This window comes from Mandrillus leucophaeus, unplaced genomic scaffold (genome assembly GCF_000951045.1).
Source record: "Mandrillus leucophaeus isolate KB7577 unplaced genomic scaffold, Mleu.le_1.0 Scaffold157, whole genome shotgun sequence".
NCBI classification, from domain to species: domain Eukaryota; kingdom Metazoa; phylum Chordata; class Mammalia; order Primates; family Cercopithecidae; genus Mandrillus; species Mandrillus leucophaeus.
Genome location: NW_012101554.1, coordinates 2285817 through 2310548, shown reverse-complemented (window position 1 = coordinate 2310548; position 24732 = coordinate 2285817). Strand labels below are relative to the sequence as shown.

Sequence of the window (24732 nt, the reverse complement as noted above, 5' to 3'; positions counted from 1 at the left end):
TATCAGGACTGGGTACCTGGTCTATATCCAATGGTTAATAAATTATTAGTAGTGTTTATTGTTACCCATTATTCTGTCTACAGGAGAGCCGTTTCGGGAGAGGGTTGTGAGAATGATCTTACAAGGAGAGTGGGGTCCTCAGAAAAGAGAACCACATTTCCCTTAGCATGACAAAGGCGTGTCCAGAAACAATGGCGGTGACACACACCATTGCCCACCTGGCGGGACAGCACACCCAGTGCCTCGTGATGCTGAATTGACTGATTGGTCCTCTGCCTGGCGACGTCTCCGTTGTCCTCTCTCTCATTCTCTGTAGCATAAGTGAGCTTGTTGGCTAAACAGGGTGTTTGTGTATTGCTGTTTTCCCTCTGCAGTGTTTGAGAACAAAGATAAGATTGTGATCATCATGGAATATGCAAGCAAAGGGGAGCTGTACGATTACATCAGTGAGCGGCGGCGCCTCAGTGAGAGGGAGACCCGGCACTTCTTCCGGCAGATCGTCTCCGCCGTGCACTATTGTCACAAGGTACGGCTGCGACTGGCCCGCAGCTTTGGCCATAGATGGTTTTTATGGCACTGCATGATTTTTTTCCTGTTATAAAAGTGATATCTGTTCATGGCAACGTGTATGGAGAATTTATGAACTAGAAACAAGAAAATTACCATCACCCACGATTCTGGAATCCAGGGATAACCCATTTTTGACATTTTCACTTGTTTCTTTTCAGTTTTCTTCCTCCTCCTTCTCACATTTTTTTTTTAGGCAAACTTTTAATTTTGAATAATTTTAGATTTACAGGAAGGTTTCAAAGGTAGTACAGAGAGTTCCCATCTATGCCTCACTCAGTTTACCCTAATATTAACATCTTACATATCTGTGATACGTTTGTCAAAATGGAGACACCAATGACCTTTTTCTGTTCCAGCATCCAATCTAGGGTACCACACTGGATTCAATTTTACATCGTTTGTGTCATGCTTTTTTACTTAATACTTTGATCTAAATGTTTTCCTATATTATTAAAAATTCTTTGTGATTCTTGATTGTTGGACATTGAGGCTGTTTCTAATTTCTGGTTATTACAAATAGTGATCAATATATTTATATATGAATATTTTCCTCTCATGTGAATAATTTACTTAAGAGAGATTCCAGAAGTAGAATTACTGGGAGAAATGTTCTTGAAACCTTTCTATACTCTTGGGCCCTTTTCTTGCATAGGTTACCTGTATGCACATACGTCTTATTACAGCACACCTCGATGGGATGTGTTCAGAAGATAATCCAAGCTAGTTGGGAGGCTGAGTGGGGAGGATTGCTTGAACCCAGGAGTTCAAGACCAGCCAGGGCAACATAGCAAGATCCATCTTTGAAAAACTTTTTTTAAAGTAGCCAGGCATGAGGTTGCACACCTGTAGTCCCAGCTGTTTGGGAGGCTGAGGCAGGAGGATCCCGTGAGCACAGCAGTTTAGGGCTGTAGTGAGCTATGATGGTGCCACTGTTCTCCAGCCTGGGTGACAAAGTGAGACCCCATCTCCAAAATCATAATAATAATAATAATAATAATATAGCCACAGTACAGCCACTCTTGGTTTCTGGAAAAGGCATGAAGAACACAGATAATTACAAGCCATGTCTCAGCCATTATTGTTATTACTCATTTTGACCATGATTTTCATCTCATTCAGACTTTCTCCAGATCTGTCACACCCTGAACAGTCATTTACTTTGAGGATAATGTGACTTGAGTCCAACAGGGCATCCAAAACAGAGTCAACTTGTTTATACAAATGATCGCAACATGGGGCCTCCTGGTTTGTTAAATATTGTGTTTAATTGAGAGTGGCTCTGTAAGTAATTAGAAGACAGTTACTCAAATCTAAAACCCTTAACCCGTGTGAACATTGTTTGACCTCTCTTTGTTGACTCAAAATGTGCTCATGATTTGAATCGTATAATATTTTGTATTTCATCATCACGTATCATTGTAAATCACCATAGGGATGATAGTTTTGTGATTTGAAGTGTGTGAACACTTGGATTCTGTATGAATGAGGCTTTATTAGACTCATTCCATCTTATTACGAAAACCAGGAATGAAGCAATGTAAACCAAACTGCTCCTGATATTTAAAATTAATGGAATCAGGCGCCTTATAGTCGACATCTTTCTTCTAAGAGACTTGGCTTTGTGCATTTCTGAATTCAGAAGGCCTCCTTGCAGGCTTGAATTAGAAAAAGATTAGTAGAAATACATGTTTTCATTCCTCCCTCGGAGCAGTGCTTTTGGAGATATTAAGAATGGTCAAACGAAAAGGAAAATAAACAAGAAAGAACCACCCATCAACATGCCTGTTGGTTTCCTCAAAAGAGCAGCTTTGATTGCAGATGTCCTTTATGCTGAATGATGTTCAGAATCATTCAGTGCCCCCCGCTACTTGTCCACGCACCCCTAAATAGCCAGTTCTTTCAGGCCCACTGCTCTTCCCATGCTCACCCACCCCCTAAAAAGATAATAAAAAAGATAGTCTTAAAAAAGAATGAAGAAGGCTAATGGTTACTGCTGTGTAGACCGACAGCCTATTGGCTGATGACTGCTTTTCACATTTCAGCTGGCTGGCTGCTGGTCATTGAAGTTCAGCCTCCAGCCTTGCCAGAGTTTGCCTGAATGGAAAGGTCAGGCAGGACGGCAGCCACCTGCTTCGGTCAGGCCAGTGGTCCCGGTCTCACTGGTCTGCGCTCACGCTTCACCTTTCACCCAGCCCTGAGTCCTGCTGAGCAGAGAGGGACTTTCTTAGCCTTCTCTCCAGGCTGCTTAGGAAATGTTATCCTCAGGACAGATCAAAATGGGTCGCAATAGATTGAGCCAGATGTCTTTCCAGCATTGGGGAGGCAGGCAGGCACACAGACAGACAGACAGACAGACGAGGAGTGCCTGTGAGCCCCACAAGTCTTGAGTCCCCAGCAGAGAAATCTGCTTCTTCCCTGGGAATCCCATCCCAGACAGACATTGTTTGCCGCTGCCTGGGATTATATTGCTTTCACACAGTGGAATTACATTCCGACAAAGAATCCCCCTGCTGTTTTACAGGCTCTGGGGGAAAACAGATTCCAGTCATTTTTCCCTTAACCACACAGCAAGTGACTAATGCTCTCCTGTCGCTGGTCGGTCGCTGGCGGGGGAGCGTCAAGACAGTGAGAGCAGCCTGAAGGATGGAGGCGAAGACCACCGGGCTGGCGCATTTCTTTAATCTGTCAGACATTTCCCTTTGCGCACCCTCCTTCTTCCTCTTTCTCTCTTGTTCTCATCCCAGCCGCTCCCATTCAATTCCCTCTTTGTCTTCTCATTTCAGAACGGTGTGGTCCACCGGGACTTGAAGCTGGAAAATATACTGCTCGATGACAACTGCAATATTAAGGTAAAGCTCTTGTCTCGTTGATGGATGTGCATGGCCTGGGTCTTGCAGCCTTGTGGAGGCTTAACCCGCTCCAAGCCGCAGCCTGGAAATAAGGCAGCCACTTCCTACCTGGCAGGCTGGTGGGGAAGAGTCTCTTTGCTTGAGCTCAAAGTCCAGTTCAAACAATTAAATTCGACAAGCAGTTATTGATCTCCTACTAAATGCTGGGCATTGTTCTTCCTCCCTGGGTAAGATGAGATGACTGAGATACAGTGTCTCTCCTCAGGAAGCTCATAGTCTAAAATCATCACCATAACAATACTTTTAGCAACCAATAGATACATATGTATTTTATATTTTTGCCTGATATCACTTAAATTCAATCTTTATGACAACTCTACAAGGTAGGTACTGTTATTTACATAATTTCACAGATAGGGCAACCGAGGCACAGGAAAAGTAAGTAATTTGCCCAAGGTAATCCAATGGTAAAGGGTGGAGTTGGGATTTGAACCCATGTCTGTCTGATTCATGAGCCCAAATTCAAGTTGCTTTGCTTGATTTTCTAGCAGGGCCCTAAATTATTTTAGAGCTGAAACTCTTTTCCTGGCCATTTCTTTGTCACTCTCCACCCTGTCTCCTACTTCTCCCTCTCCACCTTCCCACTCCTGAAACCAGCCATGGACTTGGGAAGCTGACCAAAATGGGGATGGTGCTTGCTGTTGGGAAATAGCAAGTTCTGGAGTTTACTCACACAGAGAGTATTATTGCTGGCTGCTGCTGGAGCTGGAGAAAGCTCTCCTGGCCCACAGGGTTCAAGTGCCTCCCGGGGAGCCCTCTGAATGTCCTTTTGACCACGTCTACAAAATAAGCAAATAAGGTTTCAAAATAAACGGAGCTCGCTGCATGGGTTTCATTATGAAACGTCCTGAGTACTCCCGGCACCAGCAGGAGCCCTCCAATTGGCCGCTGGTGACGTTAGTGGCTTATCCCTGGTCCCTGGACAAAGCATGGGAATGATTTTTTGTTGTCGCTGCCATCAGTGGAGGAGCGTGTGATGAGACTTGTTTCTTTGCTTGGAAGGATGGAGTCGCTTTGGTGTTGGGATTCTCTGTACAGATCATGGCGGCAACCATTAGTCACCATCATCCTTTGAGAGGCCCCTGGAAGCTATGACCCGGTGACCTCTTGCTCTTGAAGAGTGGTTGACCGTAGTCACATGCAGTCCATAGAATAAGGAGGAAATAGTTGGTCGAAGTAGTTCTCCATGGCAATAGGAACTGCAATCTCAGGGTCTATTTCTGGCAAAGTGGTTGGATTATTCTAGAAGGAGCACCGGTTATAGAGTTAGGAAATTCCAGGCTGTGTGGCTTACTAGCTTCTTGACACTGGGAAAACCACTTAACCCTGTTTCCTCAACTGTAAAATAGGGTAACAGTACTACCCACAGGCCTGCTTAGAGTAGTGAATGAGACATTCTGTGTTTAGTTTTGTAAACTGCTAAGCACTCGTGTCCGAATGAGTCAAAGTTAAAAGCAGTGGCTTTGGAGTTAGATATTGCAACCCTGTCCCTTAGTAATGGCAGGATTTGGGGTAAGTTTCATGATGATTTAGGCTTTAGTTTCCTCATCTGTCAAGTAGGGATGCCAGTTCCTGTCTCTGCAGATTATTGTTTATTCTTTTTTTTTTTTGATGAATATTTTCTGAACAGTTACTGTGTGCAATGTCCTGTGCCCAGTCCTGTGGAGTCAATAACAAACGTGAAGATTTTAGACAATACTACAATCAAAGCAATTCACGTTTAACTGTTACTATACTGGGAGCCTGCTTAAGTGGCTGGCCACTGGAGAGGGAATTGAACCGGAAGTCAGCTGCTCTGAAGATGCCTAGGTCCTGGGGAGTGGTGATCAGGTCATGGCTGAAAAATTGGTCCTGGCTTGAGGGCCACATTTTTCTAAGGGTTTGTGTCATCAACCTTATTGACTTCCTCTCCAGATTCTTCCTGCCACCTGCCCCCAGAGTGCTCAAAACTAAATGTCGTCTTTACAAGGCCTGGAATGTGAGCCTCTTGCCTAGGGATTGGGTTCTATGGTGCAGTGTGACCCCTTGGTCCCATGATGTATTCCCAGAAGTGATAAGACACATAGCTTTCTATGCAATCACAGAATTCCCTAATGGAGGAAAAGAATGATTAGAATTCTGAAAGCAGTTGTGCAGGGAAACAGTGAGGCAGGAGCCCAGAAGAATGGCTTCGTTTGTGTAAGCAAAAGGGCAATGATGTTGGGCCTGACAGTTCCCCTGCACCTAGTTCTTCAACCTGGGGTCCCTGTGCATGACGGAGGGAAAGAGCACACACACAAAACAGTATTAACAATGAAGGCTTAGGCATACACTTTTCCTTAAGAATTTCTAATCCTGGCATTTCCCACGGTAAAGCATGGGTACGCATGCACACATACATCCCAAAGAGAAACCAGATCTTCCCATTATCAACACTTTTCAATTCCTTTCCTCCTTATTCAAGGAATCTTACTCAGATCTGAGAATCTACATCTTCAAAGAACTTTGGGGGTCATTTTCCAACCCCTTGTTTTAATGATTAGACCCAGAGAGTCTAGATGATAATGCCCATGACCACGCAGTGACTCAGTCTAGACTAAATTATTGTGTCTTTGCTTCCCCAGAGTGTAGACTAGTGCTTGGCACACAGTAGGTACTTCAAAATGGTTTGACTTTGGAATAAAGGAATGACGAGCTGGGATTAGAACTCATGTGTTTGACTTCCGGGCAAATTATCTTTTCATCATCTCGCATCCACTTCCAAGGTTTTAGAAAATGTGATTCAGCTGGTCTTGATTTGTCTTCTGGTGGTATATGCTCAACTCTTCCTGACTCAGCATTTTGCTGAAACATATTTAGAAAGGACCCTTGCTGACAAAGGCAGACAGACACATGGCCACAAGCTGGCCTCCATGCTCAAGAGAGCCCCTGCCATCCGTGTCTGGACCTGGGGGACCACGGACACATGAGCCACCAACCAACGGGACATGAGCAGCAAGGTCCTCTCTTGGAGCTCCCTCTGGTGCCTCTCTAAGTGTGGATCCGTTTTCCACGTTTCAAATGTGGAGGACTTTGGCCTAGAAAGCCTATATAAATGCTACTGGTTTAAACTTGTCACATGTCGCTGCGATGGTGGGGAAAGCCATGTAGCTCATTCCTCTCCCCTTCCCTGCCTGATGTGGATTTGCAGAGAGCACATCTGGCCTTGGAAATTATTTATCTGGCCACTGCGAGAGGGTGTGGCTTCTAAAAATATTCACACAGTCGGTCAGCAGAAAGAATGAGAGCAATGTGCTGCTTTGGGCTGCATTCCGCACTCTGGAAGCATGTCTACTAAAATAGACACCCAGCACAGCATTAATTTGCAATTAATAAAAAACGGGCCAAATACACAGCCCACTCTCTGAGAGAATGGAATGCTGACAATTCCCATAGAAGGCTCCTGTAAAAATGTCTTACAATGAGAAGAGGTCCAGGCACCAGGGTCAGCCGACCTCCTCCAAGAGGGCTGGGAATCTGGTGAGCTCCCAGGGCTCAGAACAGAGGGGCTTAAGGGAAATGGCCTGCTGCCCCTTATGACAATGGAAACGCGGCTGCTGTGGATAAGAAAAGAAGCTTTGAATGGCCAGGGCCAAGATGAGATAGAAACCTCTGAAGCTTAACAAGACCAAGTGGGGCAGCTCAGAGTCAGCCTCTGGGCTTTGATGATATGAATGTGAGAGCTGTATTCATGCATGAATTAATCAATTCATGTGTTGTGTGTATATATCCATGCCTACCTGCATTCACTCATCCATTCCTGCATTTATTCACTGAGGAGTTGAATATCTCTTCTGGGCAATATTTATTTGATCAGAAATATTCATTAAGGTCCTACTGTGTCTTGGCCCTGTGGTGGGGATGTAATACAGAACTAGATACCCAAATTTCTGTCTTGGAACTCAGGATCTAGCAGTTGTTAAACTAGCAGTGATAATGAGCCATGAGGAGGACACAGAAGTCAGTGAAGAAGAGAAGGTGCCTGCTCTAGTGAGCTTAAAATTCCAGTTGGAGACACAGCAATCAACAAATAAACACATAATGTGATTGGCTGGTAGTGAAGAAAATCCATGCAGGGTGACAATGAAGAATAGAGTTGCTCTTTTAGCTAGAGTGGTCAGGGAAGGCCCCTGGTATAGGACTTGAATTCCTCTCATCCCCCAAGCTGTCTCTGGCTTCTTGACCTTGGCACACATGGTTCACACTGTCTGGAATGCTCTGCTCGTTCCTTTTTGCCTGCTCCTTCTTTGAGGTCTCTGCTTGAATGTCTCTTCTTCCAGGAGGCCTTCCCTGATCCTCCTCCCTTGGCAGGGCCCAATGGCCCTGTGTAATGTATTCTGGAAGTTGTGAGCAGGAAGTGGTGGGTCTGTCTGGCTGGATGGACCAGAAAGCTTTCATGTAGGAAGAGGAATTGAATTGGGTTTTGAGGGATGGGTAGGAGTTTGATAGTAAGGAACATGATAATGGCTTTTCAAGAGGAAGAAACAGCAAGCACAGGAACACAGCATGGAGACTAGAAAAGGAAAGTAATGCTTTCTGAGCCCCTGCTGGAGGCTAGAGCCCCATGTCAGACCTTCCACACCTTATTTCATTTGGTCCTCAGAATGTCTCCACTGGGTTGGGTGTGGTTACATCATTTTACAGACGACAAGGCTCTTGCAGCAAATAAGTGATAGGACTGGCTACAAACCTATGGCTATTTGACTCTAAAGACCAGACACCTGATGAATTCTACCCTCTACTCTCACTATCCAAATTTGCCCCACATCTAAGAGCACATCACACGAGGGCACTGTTTGGTCTGTGCTTTAGTCAGCCTTACCTTGTCTGCAGGCAGGCTTGCAGACAGCTGTCCCTGCGAGAGACTCTCCAAGTGCTAATGGTGGCTGATGGCCAGGCTGAGTCATGGTGGCCAGAGTAGCCATGCAGGGATGCCAGGGCTGTGTGCTATGAGCTGGCACTGGCTGCTCATTAGCATCCATGGAAGCTGCTGCTTGGACGCGCCCTCTTTTAAGAGCCTCCTCACATTGTTCGTGGTGGGAATTTCTTTTCTTTTAAGAGAGGCAGCATGATCTTAGATCCTCCGAAGATGGAAGCTGGCCCCACTCACTTCGGCTCCTTGTTCCACTCCCCTCCTTCACTTCCTGGCAACTCAGGAGTGAGGCTGTGGTGGGTGAAGCCACAACGATCAACTCCAAGGCCGGAAAGGAGTTATGGAGTGTATCTTCCTGGATGGAATTGCTGATTTCCCGAAGAATTACGCAGAAAGTGGATTTCCTCGTCAGCCACCTGACAGCAATAACTCCCCTTTATGTAGCAGTTTACAGCCAAGGCACCTGTTCACCGATGTCTCAGGCAAGCCACTTTACCACCCTGTGCCTCAGTTTTCTTATCTGCAAAGTAAGGATAATTTTAGAATTCACTATCCGCAGTCCTCCAGATAGGATTGTTGTGAGAATTTACTACATTAATATATGTAGCACTCATAGAACTGTGCCTGGCACATAGCAATGCTGCTACTGTTACTTTTATTTTTAGAGACAGGGTCTTGCTCTCTCACATAGACTGGAGTGCGGGGACACCATCATAGCTCACAGCAGCCTTGAACTCCTGGCCTCAAGCAGTCCCCCTGCCTTAACCTTGAAAAATGCTGGCATTGCAGGCATGAGCCACCACACCCGGCCTATTTTAATTCTTTTCTTGTTTAATCTGGCTTTGATGTTCACAGCACCAAGCGATTGGTGGTATTGCAATTCCATTTTCCAGCAAAGGAATGTGAGACTCAGAGAGGTTAAATAAAGTAGTCATAGCTAACATTTATTGAAGGCCTACTGTGTGCTAGGTAGGCGTGGTGTAAGCACTTCCACGGATCAGTTTATTTGGTTTGATACCAGCACTTCCAGGTAGGTGACATTATTATCATCAACTCCATTTTACAGATGAAGAAATGCAGGCTCAGAATGGCTAATGTGCAAGTGTGTATTATACACTGGGGCTCTTGTTAAAATGCAGTTTTAGTGGATCTGGGGTGGGGCCTGAGTGTCTCAGGTTCTGAAATGTTCCCAGGTGATGCTAATGCTGCTGGTCCGTGGGCCAGATTGGAGTGGGGTGGGATTAACTAAAGTGCCTTCCGTTAGATGCTGGTAAGAGGTGAGGCTGAGATTTGAACTCAAGTACTCAAACCCTGAATCTTTTCCTTTTCCCATCCTACGATGCAGCTTCTCACCCTGGACATGCCTCTGTTATGAACGAGTGATAAGATCTCCTGGCTGTTTAATGGGCAGTGGCTTTAATGCTTTCGGTTCCCCGTTTGCCTGGTCTAACAAACAATTGTTAGGTTGGCCAAACCATCAGTCTACCATAATGGCTGTAATTTATAGCGTCAGCTGGTCCCAGGACTGTTCTAGGAGCTTTACATACATTTTCTCTACTCTTCTTACCTATGTGAGGTGGGTTCTAGTCTGAGTCCCATTTTGCAGATAAGGAACTCGAGTAACTTGGCAGGTCCCACCCATCACCTAGTAACGACAAAGCCATGGTTAGCCCCAAGTTCTCCTGGCCCCAAAATATCTGATCTGTGGAGTGCACCACACTTCCTCTTAAACACTGCAGATGACTGTTAGACCATCACTAATTATTATCATTGCCATCAGCATCCTTTCCTATCAGTTAATGTCAGCAAGGTGACACTGAGTTTTCACCAGATAAGCTCATTATTAACAGTGTTCTGGAGTTAATCCTTTTATGGTGGTAAAATATGTGTAACATGAAACTTACCAGTTTTAGGCACATAGTTCAGTGGCATTAAGTATACTCATGTTGTTGTATAAGCATTACCATCATCCATCGCTAAAATGTTTTCACCTTTCCCAGCTGAAACTCTGTCCCCACTAAACAGTAACTCCCCTTTCCCCCTCCTCCCAGCCACTGGCAATCTCCATTCTATTTTCCATCTCTATGAATTCGACTACTCTAGGGACCTCATGTACATGGAATCATATAATATGTGTCCTTTTGTGTCTGGCTTATTTCACTTAGCATAACGTCTTCAGGGTTCATCTGTGTTGTAGTGAGGTTAATCCTTTTGAAATATGAATGAATAATCCTTCCTCATTTATCTTTCTAACCCCAATTTTCATGCAGCAGGGAACACCTCCGGAAAGGCTTGATAACAATAAAAAACTCCAAATATTAAGGACCCAAGCCTTGAGTTCCACGGCTCCTTTTGAGAATCGAGGCTGAACTGAAGCACAGGGCAGGGGCAGAAGGTGGTTCTGAACCAGTATAGAGCAGGGGAACAGTCAAAACAACAAGTGAAAATGCCAGCTAGGTACCTTCCTCCAAGGCTTACTTGCTAGTGTGTCAGCAAAATACTACAGCCCAGTCGCCTTGTTGCTGGAAAGTCATCCTCTCCTTTTACAGCTGATGTTCTGCTGGAGAAACTGTACGGCTTGGGAAGATCCATGTGCTCCTTCATGTACTTGCTGCCCTTTTTTGCAACCTTCAGCAAAACTTCTTATGCCCTGGAACCTTCAGCTGCTTCACTTTTAGAGCGAGGGGCAGGATTAACATCTCTCAGGGCTCTTTCAGGTCAAAGTAATTCTGAGATGCGATTATTTTTGTTTTATGATGTTTAAAATCAATATTTCTCAAATTTTAGTTTTTCATCCTTTTCATGGATTTTACCTTTCTGCAGTATCCTCACTGCTATTTTACTTAATATTTTTGTTGCGTTCAGGTCACTCTTTAAAGTTCTGTCTATTTGAAAAAGAAGCCCTAAATAATTACCTTAAGTGGAAAACCAGAATCACTTACCAAGAATAGAAGATAAGCTCAAAACTAAGTATAATGGAAACCAAATAGCATTATGAAGTTCCAACTTCGTGTTGGTTGCTGCTGCAGGCTAGGCCCGAGGCCTGGTCTCTTTAATAAATACTAAAGAGATACTGAAGACACACCAGTGCCCAACTGAGACTTTCTCCTTGACTTAATCCAAAGAACTGAAGGTGAATCCAGAAAGGAATGAATTTTTCATTTTATTATTCAACGTTATTTAATTCCATTATTATTTGGCATCTAAAATGTCTGTATTTCTTCACTGTCAAGAGTCCCTGGCATTGGGATAAACTCTGCTTCTAGTATAATGAAGGTAATTAACTCTCTGGATTTAAAGTTGGGAAGCAAATATATATTGAGCTCCAACTCTGGGCCAATTACTGTTGTAAGGACTTTACATACTTTTTGTCATTTAATCTCCGCCATGGCACAGTAGGGATAGACACTCTTCCTAACACTATTTTACAGATGAGAAAACTGAAGCTTCAGAGAGGTTTCATAACCAGTGGCCATTTCCCCTCCTATCAATAGTTGATATAAGTTCCATATGGCATTAAATCTTAGAGCCGAAGCCTGAGTTTCAATGGCTCAAGGTTTGAGAACGCTCTGTGTGTGTGTGTGTGTGTGTGTGTGTGTGTGTGTGTGTGTTGATTAATACTGCTTTCCCTTCGAAGTGCCAAGAACACAGGCTAATCTGGATTTCTATTAATCTTGTGTCAGTGGCAATGACAGTTTTACTGGGAGAGGCTGATAAACATCAGTCTGCGAGGATGGGAGTGGGCCATAACATAAACACACTTCTCCAGAACGGCTACAGAGCAAAAGAGGCTGCCCAGATTCGGAGTGAAAACTCCCAGCGTGAGTGTGCACATGTGCAGTGGGTGCCTCTCACACGCACGTGAAGCTCATTTGGTGCCCCAGGCACTGCTGCCAGGCGGGAAGAGAATGCGTTTTCCTGTGTGTAGCCATTCCATGCCTCTTCTGATTGACAGGGCACACTTCATAAAGCTTCCAACCAACTTCCTGCAAGCAAGTCGGGGCCTTGATAAGAAAGTGGAATTCAGGGCAATTAAGTGCAGTCTGAGCCCAGAGAATGCATTTTCTGAGGATGGTTGTACACCAGCTGCTTTCAATGACATTCCGTTCATTCAGGGATGACTTTTACAAAATAGGCTGCTTCTAGGGGCTGTGACCACAACAGAGCCTCGGTGGTATTCAGACTGGGCTGTCTCTGGGCATGTGAATCATGCAGCTCTTTTCCAAGCCTCAAATGGAAATCAGCTTGGAGAATGATGGAAACCTACAGGGGCTCAGCTTGCAAGGTTGACTTAGAGTGGAGTGAAATATGCAGGTGACCCAGGGGAAGGTGGCACTGTGGTTTGAAGCTTTAGAGACACGGGGGTTTATATTGCTGCATATTAGTTACTCATCTCCTTAAATGAGTAACCTCATCTCCTTAAACCTCAATTTCCTCATCTGTTAAATGAATTTTTCAAAAAATTTGCGGTAAAGTGGACATAACATAAAACTATTTTAACCTTTTTTAGGCATAAAATGCATTCACATTGCTGTGTAAACCAGGTTTTTGTTAAGATTAGATTAAAGAATTTAAAGTGTTTGGAGCAGTACCTGATAACTGGAAGTTGTTCAAAAAGTGGCAATTAAGTTTATCATTATTATTATTATTTTGCATTATGTATTAATCATCTTGTGCTTTTCAAAATATAATGCCTGTTTCAGTGACAAGTGTTTCTTGGGTATGGGCGGGTGCTAAGGAGTGGATGATACAAAGTTAAGGGGTGGATGTGGAACCTGCCAACTGCCTCAGGAAACTCAGAGTCTGGTAGGGAAAGCAAATATATATATGTATGTATATATGCATATATATGTGCACATATACATATACATATATATGTAAAAATGCTGTCATGAATAACACATAAAACATTTCAAGAAACCAAAGGAGAAGAGAATGATTCCAAGGAGTGTAGAGTACAATGAAAACAAAGCTAGGTGAAACATTTGCATGAAACTTGAAGGTTATGAAGCACTTTTACACTCACAGTCTCATTTTTTTTTTTTTTTAAAGATTGAGTCTCCCTCTGTGGCCCAGGCTGGAGTGCAGTGGTGCGATCTTGGCTCACTGCAACCTCTGCCTCTCAGGTTCAAGTGATTCTCATGCCTCAGCCTCCAGAGTAGCTGAGATTACAGGCATGCACCACCATGCCTGGCTAATTTTTATATTTTTAGTAGAGACGGAGTTTCTCCGTGTTGGCCAGGCTGATCTCGAATTCTTGACCTCAAATGATCTGCTCGGCCAAGGTCTCATCTCGATTGATTTATTTTTCTTCTTATTCTTATGATAATCCTGTGAGCTAGAACAGGGAAGGGATCATGGATTCCCATTTTCTGGTGGGTAAACTGAGGCTCAAGGTCACTGAGTGACAGATGGATAGGTGCAGAGTTGGGCTGAAATATGATGACTCAAAACCCAATGCTGTGAGTCAATTAGTCCACTTCATCTCAGGTCACAAGACAGTCAAAATACAGTTCTGATCAGGGTGTGAGTGGATACAGAGGTGGTATCACCAGTTGCGTAGGTCAGGGGTTTTCCACAGGGTGATATGCACGTCACTGCAGATGCAGTATGATTGGGTAGACCACAGAGGGAGAATTCCTAAATTAATAGTTACATGCTTTGAAGTTCATCAGAAACATCAAGCCAGTGATTTTGTGAATGTTATTTCTCAGAGCAAGTCTCAATTAAAGTTTAAATAGAGCGTCCATTTAAAGAGTAATTTCTAAGTAAGTCACAAAGCTTGTAGTCTGCAGATTTGGTAGAACTTGTGATGGATGCCAAGGACTGCAGCTAGGAAACAGGGACCTGCTTGGGCTGAGTGGTCCTTTATGAAGACTCAGGGCTGGAGAGAAAATGGCGATCCAGCCAGCAGACCAACCCAGGTGCTGTTCATCCACTCTGTGTGCTGTGTGGTGTGAACTGATTCAACACAGACATAATCTGGAATGCTAACAAGTCTCCCTGGGTCTTGCTTCTCTTTGTAGATTGCTGACTTTGGGCTTTCCAACCTGTACCAGAAGGATAAGTTCTTACAAACGTTTTGTGGGAGTCCACTCTATGCATCTCCTGAGATTGTCAATGGGAGACCTTACCGAGGGCCAGAGGTGAGCAGCTTGCCCGATGCATATGGGGCGGGGGAGGGGAGGGAGAAGAGGGAGGAAGGGCAAAAATTGGATTTGAGAAATGCTTAAAAAAACAGAGCCTAAAAAAGCAAGCAAGGAAAACTTTTCTTTATATGATTATAAAAGCAATAATATATACTCCTGGGAGGAAATTTGGAAAACCCAGAAAAGCCTAAAGGAGAAAATAAAGGTTCCTGCCATCCCCCCACAAAAGAGAATCACTTAATACTTTTGTGACTTTTAAACTTTTCCCAGTGTAGATCTCTGCATTTCAAAACTAATTGAGATTAAGTTAATAAAAGGCAAGATATACATATGTATATGACACACATATGTATATCTTGCCCTTTACTATCAAAACTATCTTGTGACACTTTCCAAATTCATTATTAAAAACATGATTTTCAGCCAGGCATGGTGGCTCATGCCTGTGATCCCAGCATTTTGGGAGGCCGAGGCAGGCAGATCACGAGGTCAGGAGATCGAGAGCATTCTGGCTACCATGGTGAAACCCCGTCTCTACTAAAAAATACAAAAAAATTAGCCAGGCGTGGTGGCAGGCACTTGTAGTCCCAGCTACTCGGGAGGCTGAGGCAGGAGAACCCGGGAGGCGGAGCTTGCAGTGAGCGGAGATCGTGCCATTGCACTCCAGCCTGGGCGACAGAGCGAGACTCTGTCTCAAAAAAAAAAAACACATGATTTTAATGACATTTTATTGATGAATATAGCATAATTTATTTAGTAATGTCTAGATGTGAACATTTAGTTTTTTCCCTATTATATCAAAACAGACACAAAAAACAAAAAATTGCCTCACGCTGGAGTAAATATCATTTTTTTGTATATATTTTTGGCAGCATGCATGTCTGACTAAGGAAATACATTTTAATGACATCTTCTAATTCATGAGAAACACATTTCCCTACATGCTAGTGTTTCAAGGGCCACTGTAAGATATGGGTATGTGGAAATTTTATTTTGAAAATGAGTGAGTTGTGCGTGATGATTCTCTTTTTGAAAGATGGTTCTCTTTTCAGAGAAGTTCATCCACTCAGTATCCTTTAAATAGCCACTGCTCAGTGTGTTGAAATGTTTTCTTTTAAATATTTATCTGTTTGAGAGTGTTTCGGGGCAGGGCTGAAGGGTAAAGAGAAGGATGCCAAGACCATCTATCAACTGCAATGAAGAGAAAGTCTTTCTAAAATAAGAATGCGAGGGAGGATCATAGAACTCAATTTACAAACTTGTACAAACTCAACACTAAATTTCTCGTAGATAATGAATATTTTGGTCTTTGATGACCTGTTTTTTGAGGTTACAGGCTGGCAGCCTGTGATCTGGTCAGCAAACTCCTTTATTTGGCCACCTTAGTTTTTATTTTTAAAAATTGCGCAAACATGTAATAATTAGGAGATTTCATATAAAAGTTTGGTTTCTGACTTCTCTTGAAAAACCAAAGAATCTAGTAGTGCTGGGCCCACATTACTACATGGCAGCAATTAGCTAAACAGAGGTTGTCTGCCTAAGACGGGTGAATGTACTGTACAGTTTGTCTCCATCCCCAACACTCTATGTCGTAACCCCAATTCTTTCTTGCTTTGTGTATATCTGTTGTTTGCTTGGCTCTTACAAGATTTCAGTTTGTAATTCCTGATTCATTTGAAGAAAGTGCAGGAAGGAATTGATTCCTGGATTAGGAATGAAGAGCCCCACATCCCAGTTTTACCTCCATCACTGGGGCAGGGCCTCTGGAGAAACCATTTAGGTTCTTCCTGCCTCAGTATTCTCATCTGTCAAATGGGGCTGAAAATAGTCCTGGCCCTAACTGCTTCACAAAATTGTAGTGAGGATTAAATAAGATAATCTGTTTAAGAAAGTACTTTACCAATTGGGACCACAGGCCTCTGTTCAGAATGGAAAGGTCAGGCTCCGTAGCAGGTCCCAGCTGCATTGCTGTCAGATGTCAGGCTGTAGTGGGAATCTGTCTTCCAGGTGCTAAATTCAGTTCCTGGGGGCATTGGGGGTGGCTGCTCACAGGCTGTGATGCTAATGGTTTGGAAGGCACCTTGGGATCTGTTTCCCAGCTCCTATATGTGCTGTCTCTCTGCTTCAGGTGGACAGCTGGGCCCTGGGCGTGTTGCTTTACACCCTTGTCTATGGAACAATGCCCTTCGATGGTTTCGATCACAAAAACCTCATTCGGCAGATCAGCAGTGGAGAGTACCGGGAGCCCACGCAGCCCTCAGGTGCGTGCCCTGTGGAGGGAGGGCCAGAGGTGGAGGGGAGAGAGACCTGTTTACCCACTCTCATTTTCTGCGTTTGTTTTAGTATGTCTGTCTGGAGTCTCCTGGTTTTCCTCTTTCTTCTTCCCAGAAGCATCATCCTTGGCAAAGCTTGCTTGTTAGGCTGCTTTCCCCAAACCTTCCCAAAGGAACTTTTCAGAGCACACATTCTAGGAGTCCTGTTTGCTTGCTGTGTGGATCTGGGCAAGTCACTTAAGCTCTTTGGATTCAGATTCTCCACTATAAGTACAAATTTTGGAAAAGGTATTAGACGAGGTCTCTCCCAGTCTGAGTAGACATAGAAACCACCCACCTCAGAATGTAAATACTGTGAGGGTGGCCACTGCTCTGTCTCTCACTCCTGTGCCACTGGCATAGGGTATGGCTCATGGGCACTGTCTCATTATTGATTTCTGCATAACAACTCTACCCCATCTGCCCCCACAAAACAAACTCAGTGGTTTACACAACCTTGAAATCACCTCTTTCACTCCTGTGGGTTGGGAGGTGCTCTTCTGGCCTTCCTTGGGTTTTTTCCTACAGTTGTAAGCAGATGGCAGCGGGGGCGGCTGCTGGGGCTGAACAGTGGACCTTCCTTGGTGCTCTCTGAGGTGCCACCCCACAGTGGCAGCAAGGGGTTCTAAGAAAGAGGAATAAAAAGTTGCTGAGCCTTCTTTCTTTTTTTAAAATTTGTTTTTCTTGAGACAGTGTCTTGCTCTGTTGCCCAGGCTGGAGTGCCAGTGCTATGTCCACGCTTGTACCCAGATTGTGTCATATCTGCTGTGTTCTATTGGTCAAGACAACCACAGTCATGAGCTCCATCTCTTGATGGGAAGTATCATGCCTGTACAGGGAGTGTGTACAGCTGGTCATCATTGGTCATTTTTGTTAAAAAATGAAGTTAACATTGGCACTTCATTTATATACATACTATACACATGCATATATATATACACATATATATATGTATATCTGTATATCTGCACATACACAGTTGATTCTCATTATTCATAGTAGTTATGTTCTACAAAGTTGCTAGAGACACTGAATTTGTGAATACTGAACTATTGCTCCTAGGGGAAATAGAGGGTTAGATTCCTGAGAGCCTCTGCTCACAATATTTTTGTCAACTGATTGATATATAACCTTGTTTTATGTGTGTCTCTGTTTAAAGACACCTTATTTAATCTATATTATTAGTTCATTAACATCAAACTCAACAGCCAACAGCACTGTAACTCATGCCTGAACAAAGCTGATCTAACACACTTATCTTCTCCATAAGGCACATCACAGCCTTCTTGTGCTAGGAACACTAAACAGTGCTTCAGCACTGTTTTGGGGGGTCATTTAAAATGGAGGAATCGCCAATAAAAATTCCAAGAAGTGTGAGAAACACAGCACTAAATAGACTGAGAAAAAGACACTTTGTATAATAGTATGAGATCTGAAATAAGAAGGCAGAGTGTTGCCTTGTTTGACGTTAGCTGTGAATACATACGTGTGTTGGGTGGGGTGACTCTAATTGTTTGCTGCTCTGTGCATATGCAAAAATGACTGCAAAAGAGCTGTGAATATTGATTTTGAGGTTACAAATAAATTTTAGCGAGTAGACAAATTTGCAAATACAGACCCTATGGATACTGAGGCTAGACTGTTGTATGTGTGTATATATAGATATGCATTCTCTCTCTCTCTCTCTATATATATATATAATTTTTTCAACAAGCCAGCCTATTCTTTTTGGAAAAATTCAGAGTGACCTCTAAAGTGGTCTTCTTTGCCTCACCAGCTAACTGATGCCAATGCGCTTCCTGGCACATTGTAGGGGTTCAAGAAATACTTATTGAATGACTGAGGATGATCATCTTGGTACTTTTCAGAGGTGTTTCTTGCCCCAGTCCCTTTTACCAGGCCTTTGCCAGCTTCTCATTCGCCTACATAAGCAGCTGAGGGGAGGTGGCAGCTTCCCAGAATATAATTCACCCCGACTGGGGGAACACAGTTTGAACCTAAAAGTCAGTTTATAAGCTGTGAGAGTCAGTTGGTTCCTGTGGCCTTCTCAGCATCCCTTTAGGGGTTTTCCCTAATTGTCTGGCAGCAGAAATTTGCAAGTAGAATTTTCAGACAGGCTGTGAATGGGTAGCAGATATAGATCACTTCTCTGATCTGACAGCTCAGTAGGAGAAGGCTTATGTCAGAGAGGGAAAGAAGGCGAGCTCACTGAGTATTGGTCTCAGAACCTGGCCAGGACCTTGGGGGGAGGCCAGTTTCGGAGACAGCCGCTCTTACTGCCCAGGTGTGTCAGGTAAGTGCCTCTGAGCCACACTCCATGTTCTGTCTCTGGCATGCTTGCCCAGTGACTGCAGGTGCTGTGTGTTTATACAAGCCCACCTGTGGAGGAATAAAGAAAGCAATGGTGATCTACACCTGTTTTTCCTTTGGTAAAATGATATTCGCCAAAGGAATGGTGGGGCACCTCTCGGGGTCAAGTCTGGATTCTTTCTTGGTTACCTGACCTTCCACATTTTCTAAAGATTCAAGATGATGAAAAGCTTCATAGCTCTATGACATTTCCTCACTTATAGGGAAAACATGCCACCATGTGATGGCACCCCGGCCTGTTCCAAGTCTTGATTACGCTTTTGATGGATGGTCTAAAAGGCTGGGGCATCCTGCTCCATAATGTGACTGGACCAGGTCTCCAAATGGATTTTTCCTAGAGGGAGTGTGTGTCTTTCATCACTGCTGGAGGGTCCCACTATCACAAAGCTAGAAGCTCCCACGTAATGCCCGATTCTTTTTGTCCCTTGTCCCTTAGATGCTCGAGGACTCATACGGTGGATGCTGATGGTGAACCCCGATCGCCGGGCCACTATTGAGGACATTGCCAACCACTGGTGGGTGAACTGGGGCTATAAGAGCAGCGTGTGTGACTGCGATGCCCTCCATGACTCTGAGTCCCCACTCCTGGCTCGGATCATTGACTGGCACCACCGTTCCACAGGGCTGCAGGCTGACACCGAAGCCAAAATGAAGGGCCTGGTCAAACCCACGACCTCTGAGGTCATGCTAGAGCGGCAGCGGTCGCTGAAGAAATCCAAGAAAGAGAATGACTTTGCTCAGTCTGGTCTGGATGCAGTGCCTGAAAGCCCATCCAAGTTGAGTTCTAAGAGGCCCAAGGGGATCCTGAAGAAGCGAAGCAACAGCGAGCATCGCTCTCACAGCACTGGCTTCATTGAAGGTGTAGTTGGTCCTGCCTTACCCTCTACTTTCAAGATGGAGCAGGACTTATGCAGGACTGGTGTGCTCCTCCCAAGCTCACCAGAGGCAGAGGTGCCGGGAAAACTCAGCCCCAAGCAGTCGGCCACGATGCCCAAGAAAGGCATCTTGAAAAAGACCCAGCAGAGAGAATCAGGTTACTACTCTTCCCCAGAGCGCAGCGAGTCTTCGGAGCTGTTGGACAGTAACGATGTGATGGGCAGCAGTGTCCCCTCCCCCAGCCCCCCAGACCCAGCCAGGGTGACCTCCCACAGCCTCTCCTGCCGGAGGAAGGGCATCTTGAAACACAGCAGCAAATACTCAGCGGGCGCCATGGACCCGGCCCTGGTCAGCCCTGAAATGCCCACACTGGAATCCCTGTCAGAGCCTGGTGTCCCTGCCGAGGGCCTTTCCCGGAGCTACAGCCGTCCTTCCAGTGTCATCAGCGATGACAGCGTGCTGTCCAGCGACTCTTTCGACTTGCTGGATTTGCAGGAGAATCGCCCTGCCCGCCAGCGCATCCGCAGCTGCGTCTCTGCAGAAAACTTCCTCCAGATCCAGGACTTTGAGGGGCTCCAGAACCGGCCCCGGCCCCAGTACCTGAAGCGGTACCGGAACCGGTTGGCAGACAGCAGCTTCTCCCTCCTCGCAGACATGGATGATGTGACTCAGGTCTACAAGCAAGCGCTAGAGATCTGCAGCAAGCTCAACTAGCACTCCAGGGCGCCGGGGGCAGGTGGGGGTACGAGGGAGGAAGGGGAGCAAGACTTGGGCTCATAGGCTGGTTACCTCTTTGCTGGCCATGACAACAGACTGAAAAAGGATTGGCACTGTCTCACTTGGCCAAGTTTGCAGCCTTGAGCCAACACTTAAAAGGGAGGGGTGGGCTCTTCTGCCAGTTCTGACAACTGTCAGTCAGAATTTGGGCCCTATTTGGCATTTGCTTTATGGCACCTCCTAGAGGACCAGCTGTCCAGGAGAGGTGGTGTTGACCGGCACTCAGTGGGTAGAGAGGAAGCATATGGGGAGGGAGCATTTCCTTAGAAGTTATCCAAATGCTTCTGGAGGAGGGGCAGGAGACACTTGGGCTGTTTGCCTTGGGTGAGCCCGAAGAACTTGCCCCTTTTCTCCTTGCATTAGCAAGCTAGGTCTGGCTGCATGGAGCTGGCAAGTAGATTTCAGCAACTTGAGCTTGAGTTGATGATCAATTAATAGTGGCTGCCGGTTGTGCTGGTGTGAGTGGCCCACATCATGGGGAAGGAGTGCTGTAATTGACTAGTAATGGCTACCACGGGAAAGGGAAGGGAAGCAGTAGCACTAATGCTATGTAGTTGTCATCTTTGATCTGGCTGGGCCCTCGGAATTGGGTTTAGTCATCCTGTGGGATCTATGTTAACTCTTTCATCCACTGGTGAGGCATTTGTTAATTTGCTACTCAACTTTGATGAAAGACAGGGCCTTGGTCAGAGAGAGAACACTCTGAACTCTGCTAAGGACATAGAGTCAGCCCATGGTGATTTAGCTCCTTGCTGTTCACCTCCTCTTTCCTGATGTCTGCCTTGCTCTACAGCACAACCTCTTGAGTGTGGACAGGGAGAAAGATGATGGTGTCAGAGGTAAAAACTATTGTATATGACAGGGCACAAGATGGTCTGTGATCTTTGCACAGATGAATGGAAGTTGATGTGCACCAACAAGAGGCAACTTGTCACTTTCTTTCTCAATATTAACTGGAATGCTGCCTCTTGGGTTCTCACATGCATGGATGCTTTGAGTTGGACGTGCTACTGTCCATAGTTTCCAGAGGATTACCTGGCTCAACCATTGGCTCTGTTCACCAATGACAAATGGTTTCCCCATCCACTGAGTGTAGCATCCTCAGAGGTAGACAAGTTTGCTTCTAGGGAGTTAGATGTAGGTGGGATATTGGGATGAGGAAAGGAAAATCAGGTAGACGGTGCTTTTTTCCCCCAAATCTAAGTATTCTATGTCATGGTTTTAAACTTTGACATGAACTCCTGGGCTTTGGGGGAGAAGAAAGTTCCATTCATTTAAATGAATAAGGTGTTGAAAGAGTGCAGGGGGGTGGGAGGAAGCATGTAAGAGAGTGAACATTTCCTTAGATGTCACCCAGATGGTTCTGGGGGAGGTAGAAAAGAGGTGCGGCAGGACTCTTATCTTAAAAAGTAAAAAAAAAGAAAAAGAAAAAAAAAGAAAAAAACATTAGATATGTAATTTCTAAACACCCGGATCACAATGACAAGATGCCACTCCAACCATGGGACACCTTCAGGATTCTAGGTTTGGACTTCCTGGTCTCTTTGGGATGACTTCAGATTCTGCTGGCCAAGGCAAATTGAACTCATTTCAAGATGGCCACCACTGGTAGCCATGTAGATAGACAGGAAGACCGGTCTTGGGAACATCTTTGGAAAAACCAACAAAAAATAGTTCGTAGAGAGAGAAGAAAAAATTCACCTTACAGTGCTAAGAAAGTGCATTAGAATGGAATTGCCCTTTCCTTAAGGAGACAGTTTGGTTTCTCCCCTTGCCACCGGCTCTGGTGTTTTGGCTTGTGCATTCCTTCAGGTTGAGCTGAGCAGTGTGTTATGGGAAGCTGCTCAGTTTCCTTTCATTCAATTCCACCTCCTTCCTGAACTCTAATAGAGGTTAAAAGGGAAAAAAAAAAAATCTGTAGATAGCAAATTGTGCGTGTGTGGGGGGCGGGGGGGATGGGGGTGTGGGTGCATGGAGGGCAACCTGCAACTCTGAGCTCCCTACTTCCTGCCTCATTTCATTCTGGCTTTTCTGAATAGCCTATGCTGCTGCCCTGCTGGCCCCTTGCGCACGGCAGCTGGCCGTGTCCTTAGCTGTCAGTATGACTTAGATCTAGCACCAACCTACTGGTTGATGTCCTTTTTCCTTTTGCCAAGTGATTGAGTCTGTTTAGTATTTTCCATCATTCTAGTCTTTAAATAAAAATGACACTATTGAGGAAAGTCAGTCTACTCCCTTCTTCCTCCCCGCAAACACGTGTTCTCTTTCGTCAGGAAACTCAGCCAGTGGACTGTGGCAGAGAAAATCCTCCATTCAGAGGCAGAGACTCTGAGTTAAGTCATAGGTGGCCTTAGGCATCTGCATTGTTTGTGGTGGTTAAGTTTTCCTTCCAGTGAGGGCTGGAAGGATGAATTAGCTGGTCCCTGAAGCCCTGCTTAGCTCTGACACTGCCAACATCCTCTGATTCTAGGTGTGATGTTGACTGTCTTTTCAAGGAAAAACTTGCAATAGAGGGAAAAGCCGTTAAAGCAGCTCCCTGCTTCATCATTAAGTCCTGTCATCCCTACCAGCCAATCCCAGTCAAAGAAGTTATGCTTTATTCACTTCCGTGGAATTACAAGTGAGAGACACTTTTAGGACCTGATGGACAAAGCAGGAGATTCGCTGTCAGCTTTCCTGGTCCTCTCTTTGCTTCTGTGGGCCTTGCACCGTCTTAGTTTACACATCTGCCAAAGGGGTAGAATTACAGTTCTTTTTACAGGTAAATTTCAAGGCACGATCAGTTTTCAGGAAGTGCTTCAAGACCCCAGGTGAAATGAAAATGCTAAGTACCCTCTGAATTGCCATCCCTGTTACCAGGTGCTGCTTCTTCAGATGTTGGGGAGCACTTTTCAGGGTGAAATTCAGGCGAGTTTTGCCCAGGCCTGCTGTCTTGAGTACAAATGTGAATGATCGACTGACTGCTTGTTGCCAAACTGGAAATGTTCTGTAGGGATTTACTGGCATGGTATCATTCCTAGAAGAAAAAAAAAGAGAAACTTGACTGCACATTTAAAAAAAAAAAAAAAAAAAAATCCACGTTGTGACTTTTATTTAATTTCTTTTTTTTTTTTTTTGGTAATAAAAAGTTGACTTTTTTATTTGAATTTGTCTTTTTTATTTATTGGTCTGAAAGGCATTTCAAAGGTATTATAATAATATATTGGTGTAATTTAATTGGTGCAACATGCTTTATGGCTCCTGTCAAAATTGGTTTTCACTCATTTGATTGGTTTGAGCCCAGAACAGCCTACAGGGGAAAAAAAAGCTGGATAACTACCCAAAGTGTTTGTATTTTTATTGGAAACTGATTTTTGTTTCATTTTGGTTTTTGTTTCTGTTTTTATTTTTAAATTAAATAAATTGCAATGAACTGAACCAGAGAGCGTGCTTCTTTATTTGGTGGTTTTTCTTAGTCAAGTAAGTGTCAGAATCAATATAAGTAACAGACACCTACCCAAATGAGCTTAAGCACAAAAGGGAATTTATTCGAAGTTCTCAGAAGAGGAAATGCAGCTTGCAGTGCAGCTGGAATTAAGAATTGGAGTGGTGGATTGAAGAGGACAGTATACCCTCTATTCTGCTTCTCTTTGCGTATCAGCTTTCTTCTCCTTTTATACCCTGGCTTTCTCCTCCCTGATTATGGAACCTACCTTGGCTTATCCCATAGCTTCCAAATTTACATGTTCTCAGTCTTGGTTTCCAACAGAGACTACTCACCAGGTTCCTTAGTTCTGAACTCTAGACGTCATCAAAGGCTAACACTCAGCCACGCTTTTCCCCCACATTGCAGTTTCCTGTGCCTGCCCTTTCCCTAGGCACTCCCTTCTATCCCAAGG

At 44.6% G+C, this 24732-nt stretch overlaps 1 protein-coding gene across 1 annotated transcript in view; it reads left to right on the top strand.

Moving 5' to 3' along the window:
- NUAK1 (NUAK family, SNF1-like kinase, 1) overlaps positions 1–24276 on the top strand; it is a 75759-nt gene extending 51483 nt beyond the window's left edge. Inside the window, exons 3-8 of the mRNA XM_011975518.1 lie at positions 375–526; positions 3354–3419; positions 14397–14516; positions 16648–16780; positions 19638–21756; positions 22112–24276. Coding sequence (XP_011830908.1) covers positions 375–526; positions 3354–3419; positions 14397–14516; positions 16648–16780; positions 19638–20791 — 1625 coding nt within the window. The 3' untranslated portion in view covers positions 20792–21756; positions 22112–24276. The remainder of the gene's footprint in view (positions 1–374; positions 527–3353; positions 3420–14396; positions 14517–16647; positions 16781–19637; positions 21757–22111) is intronic.
- The last annotated feature ends 456 nt before the right edge of the window (positions 24277–24732 follow it).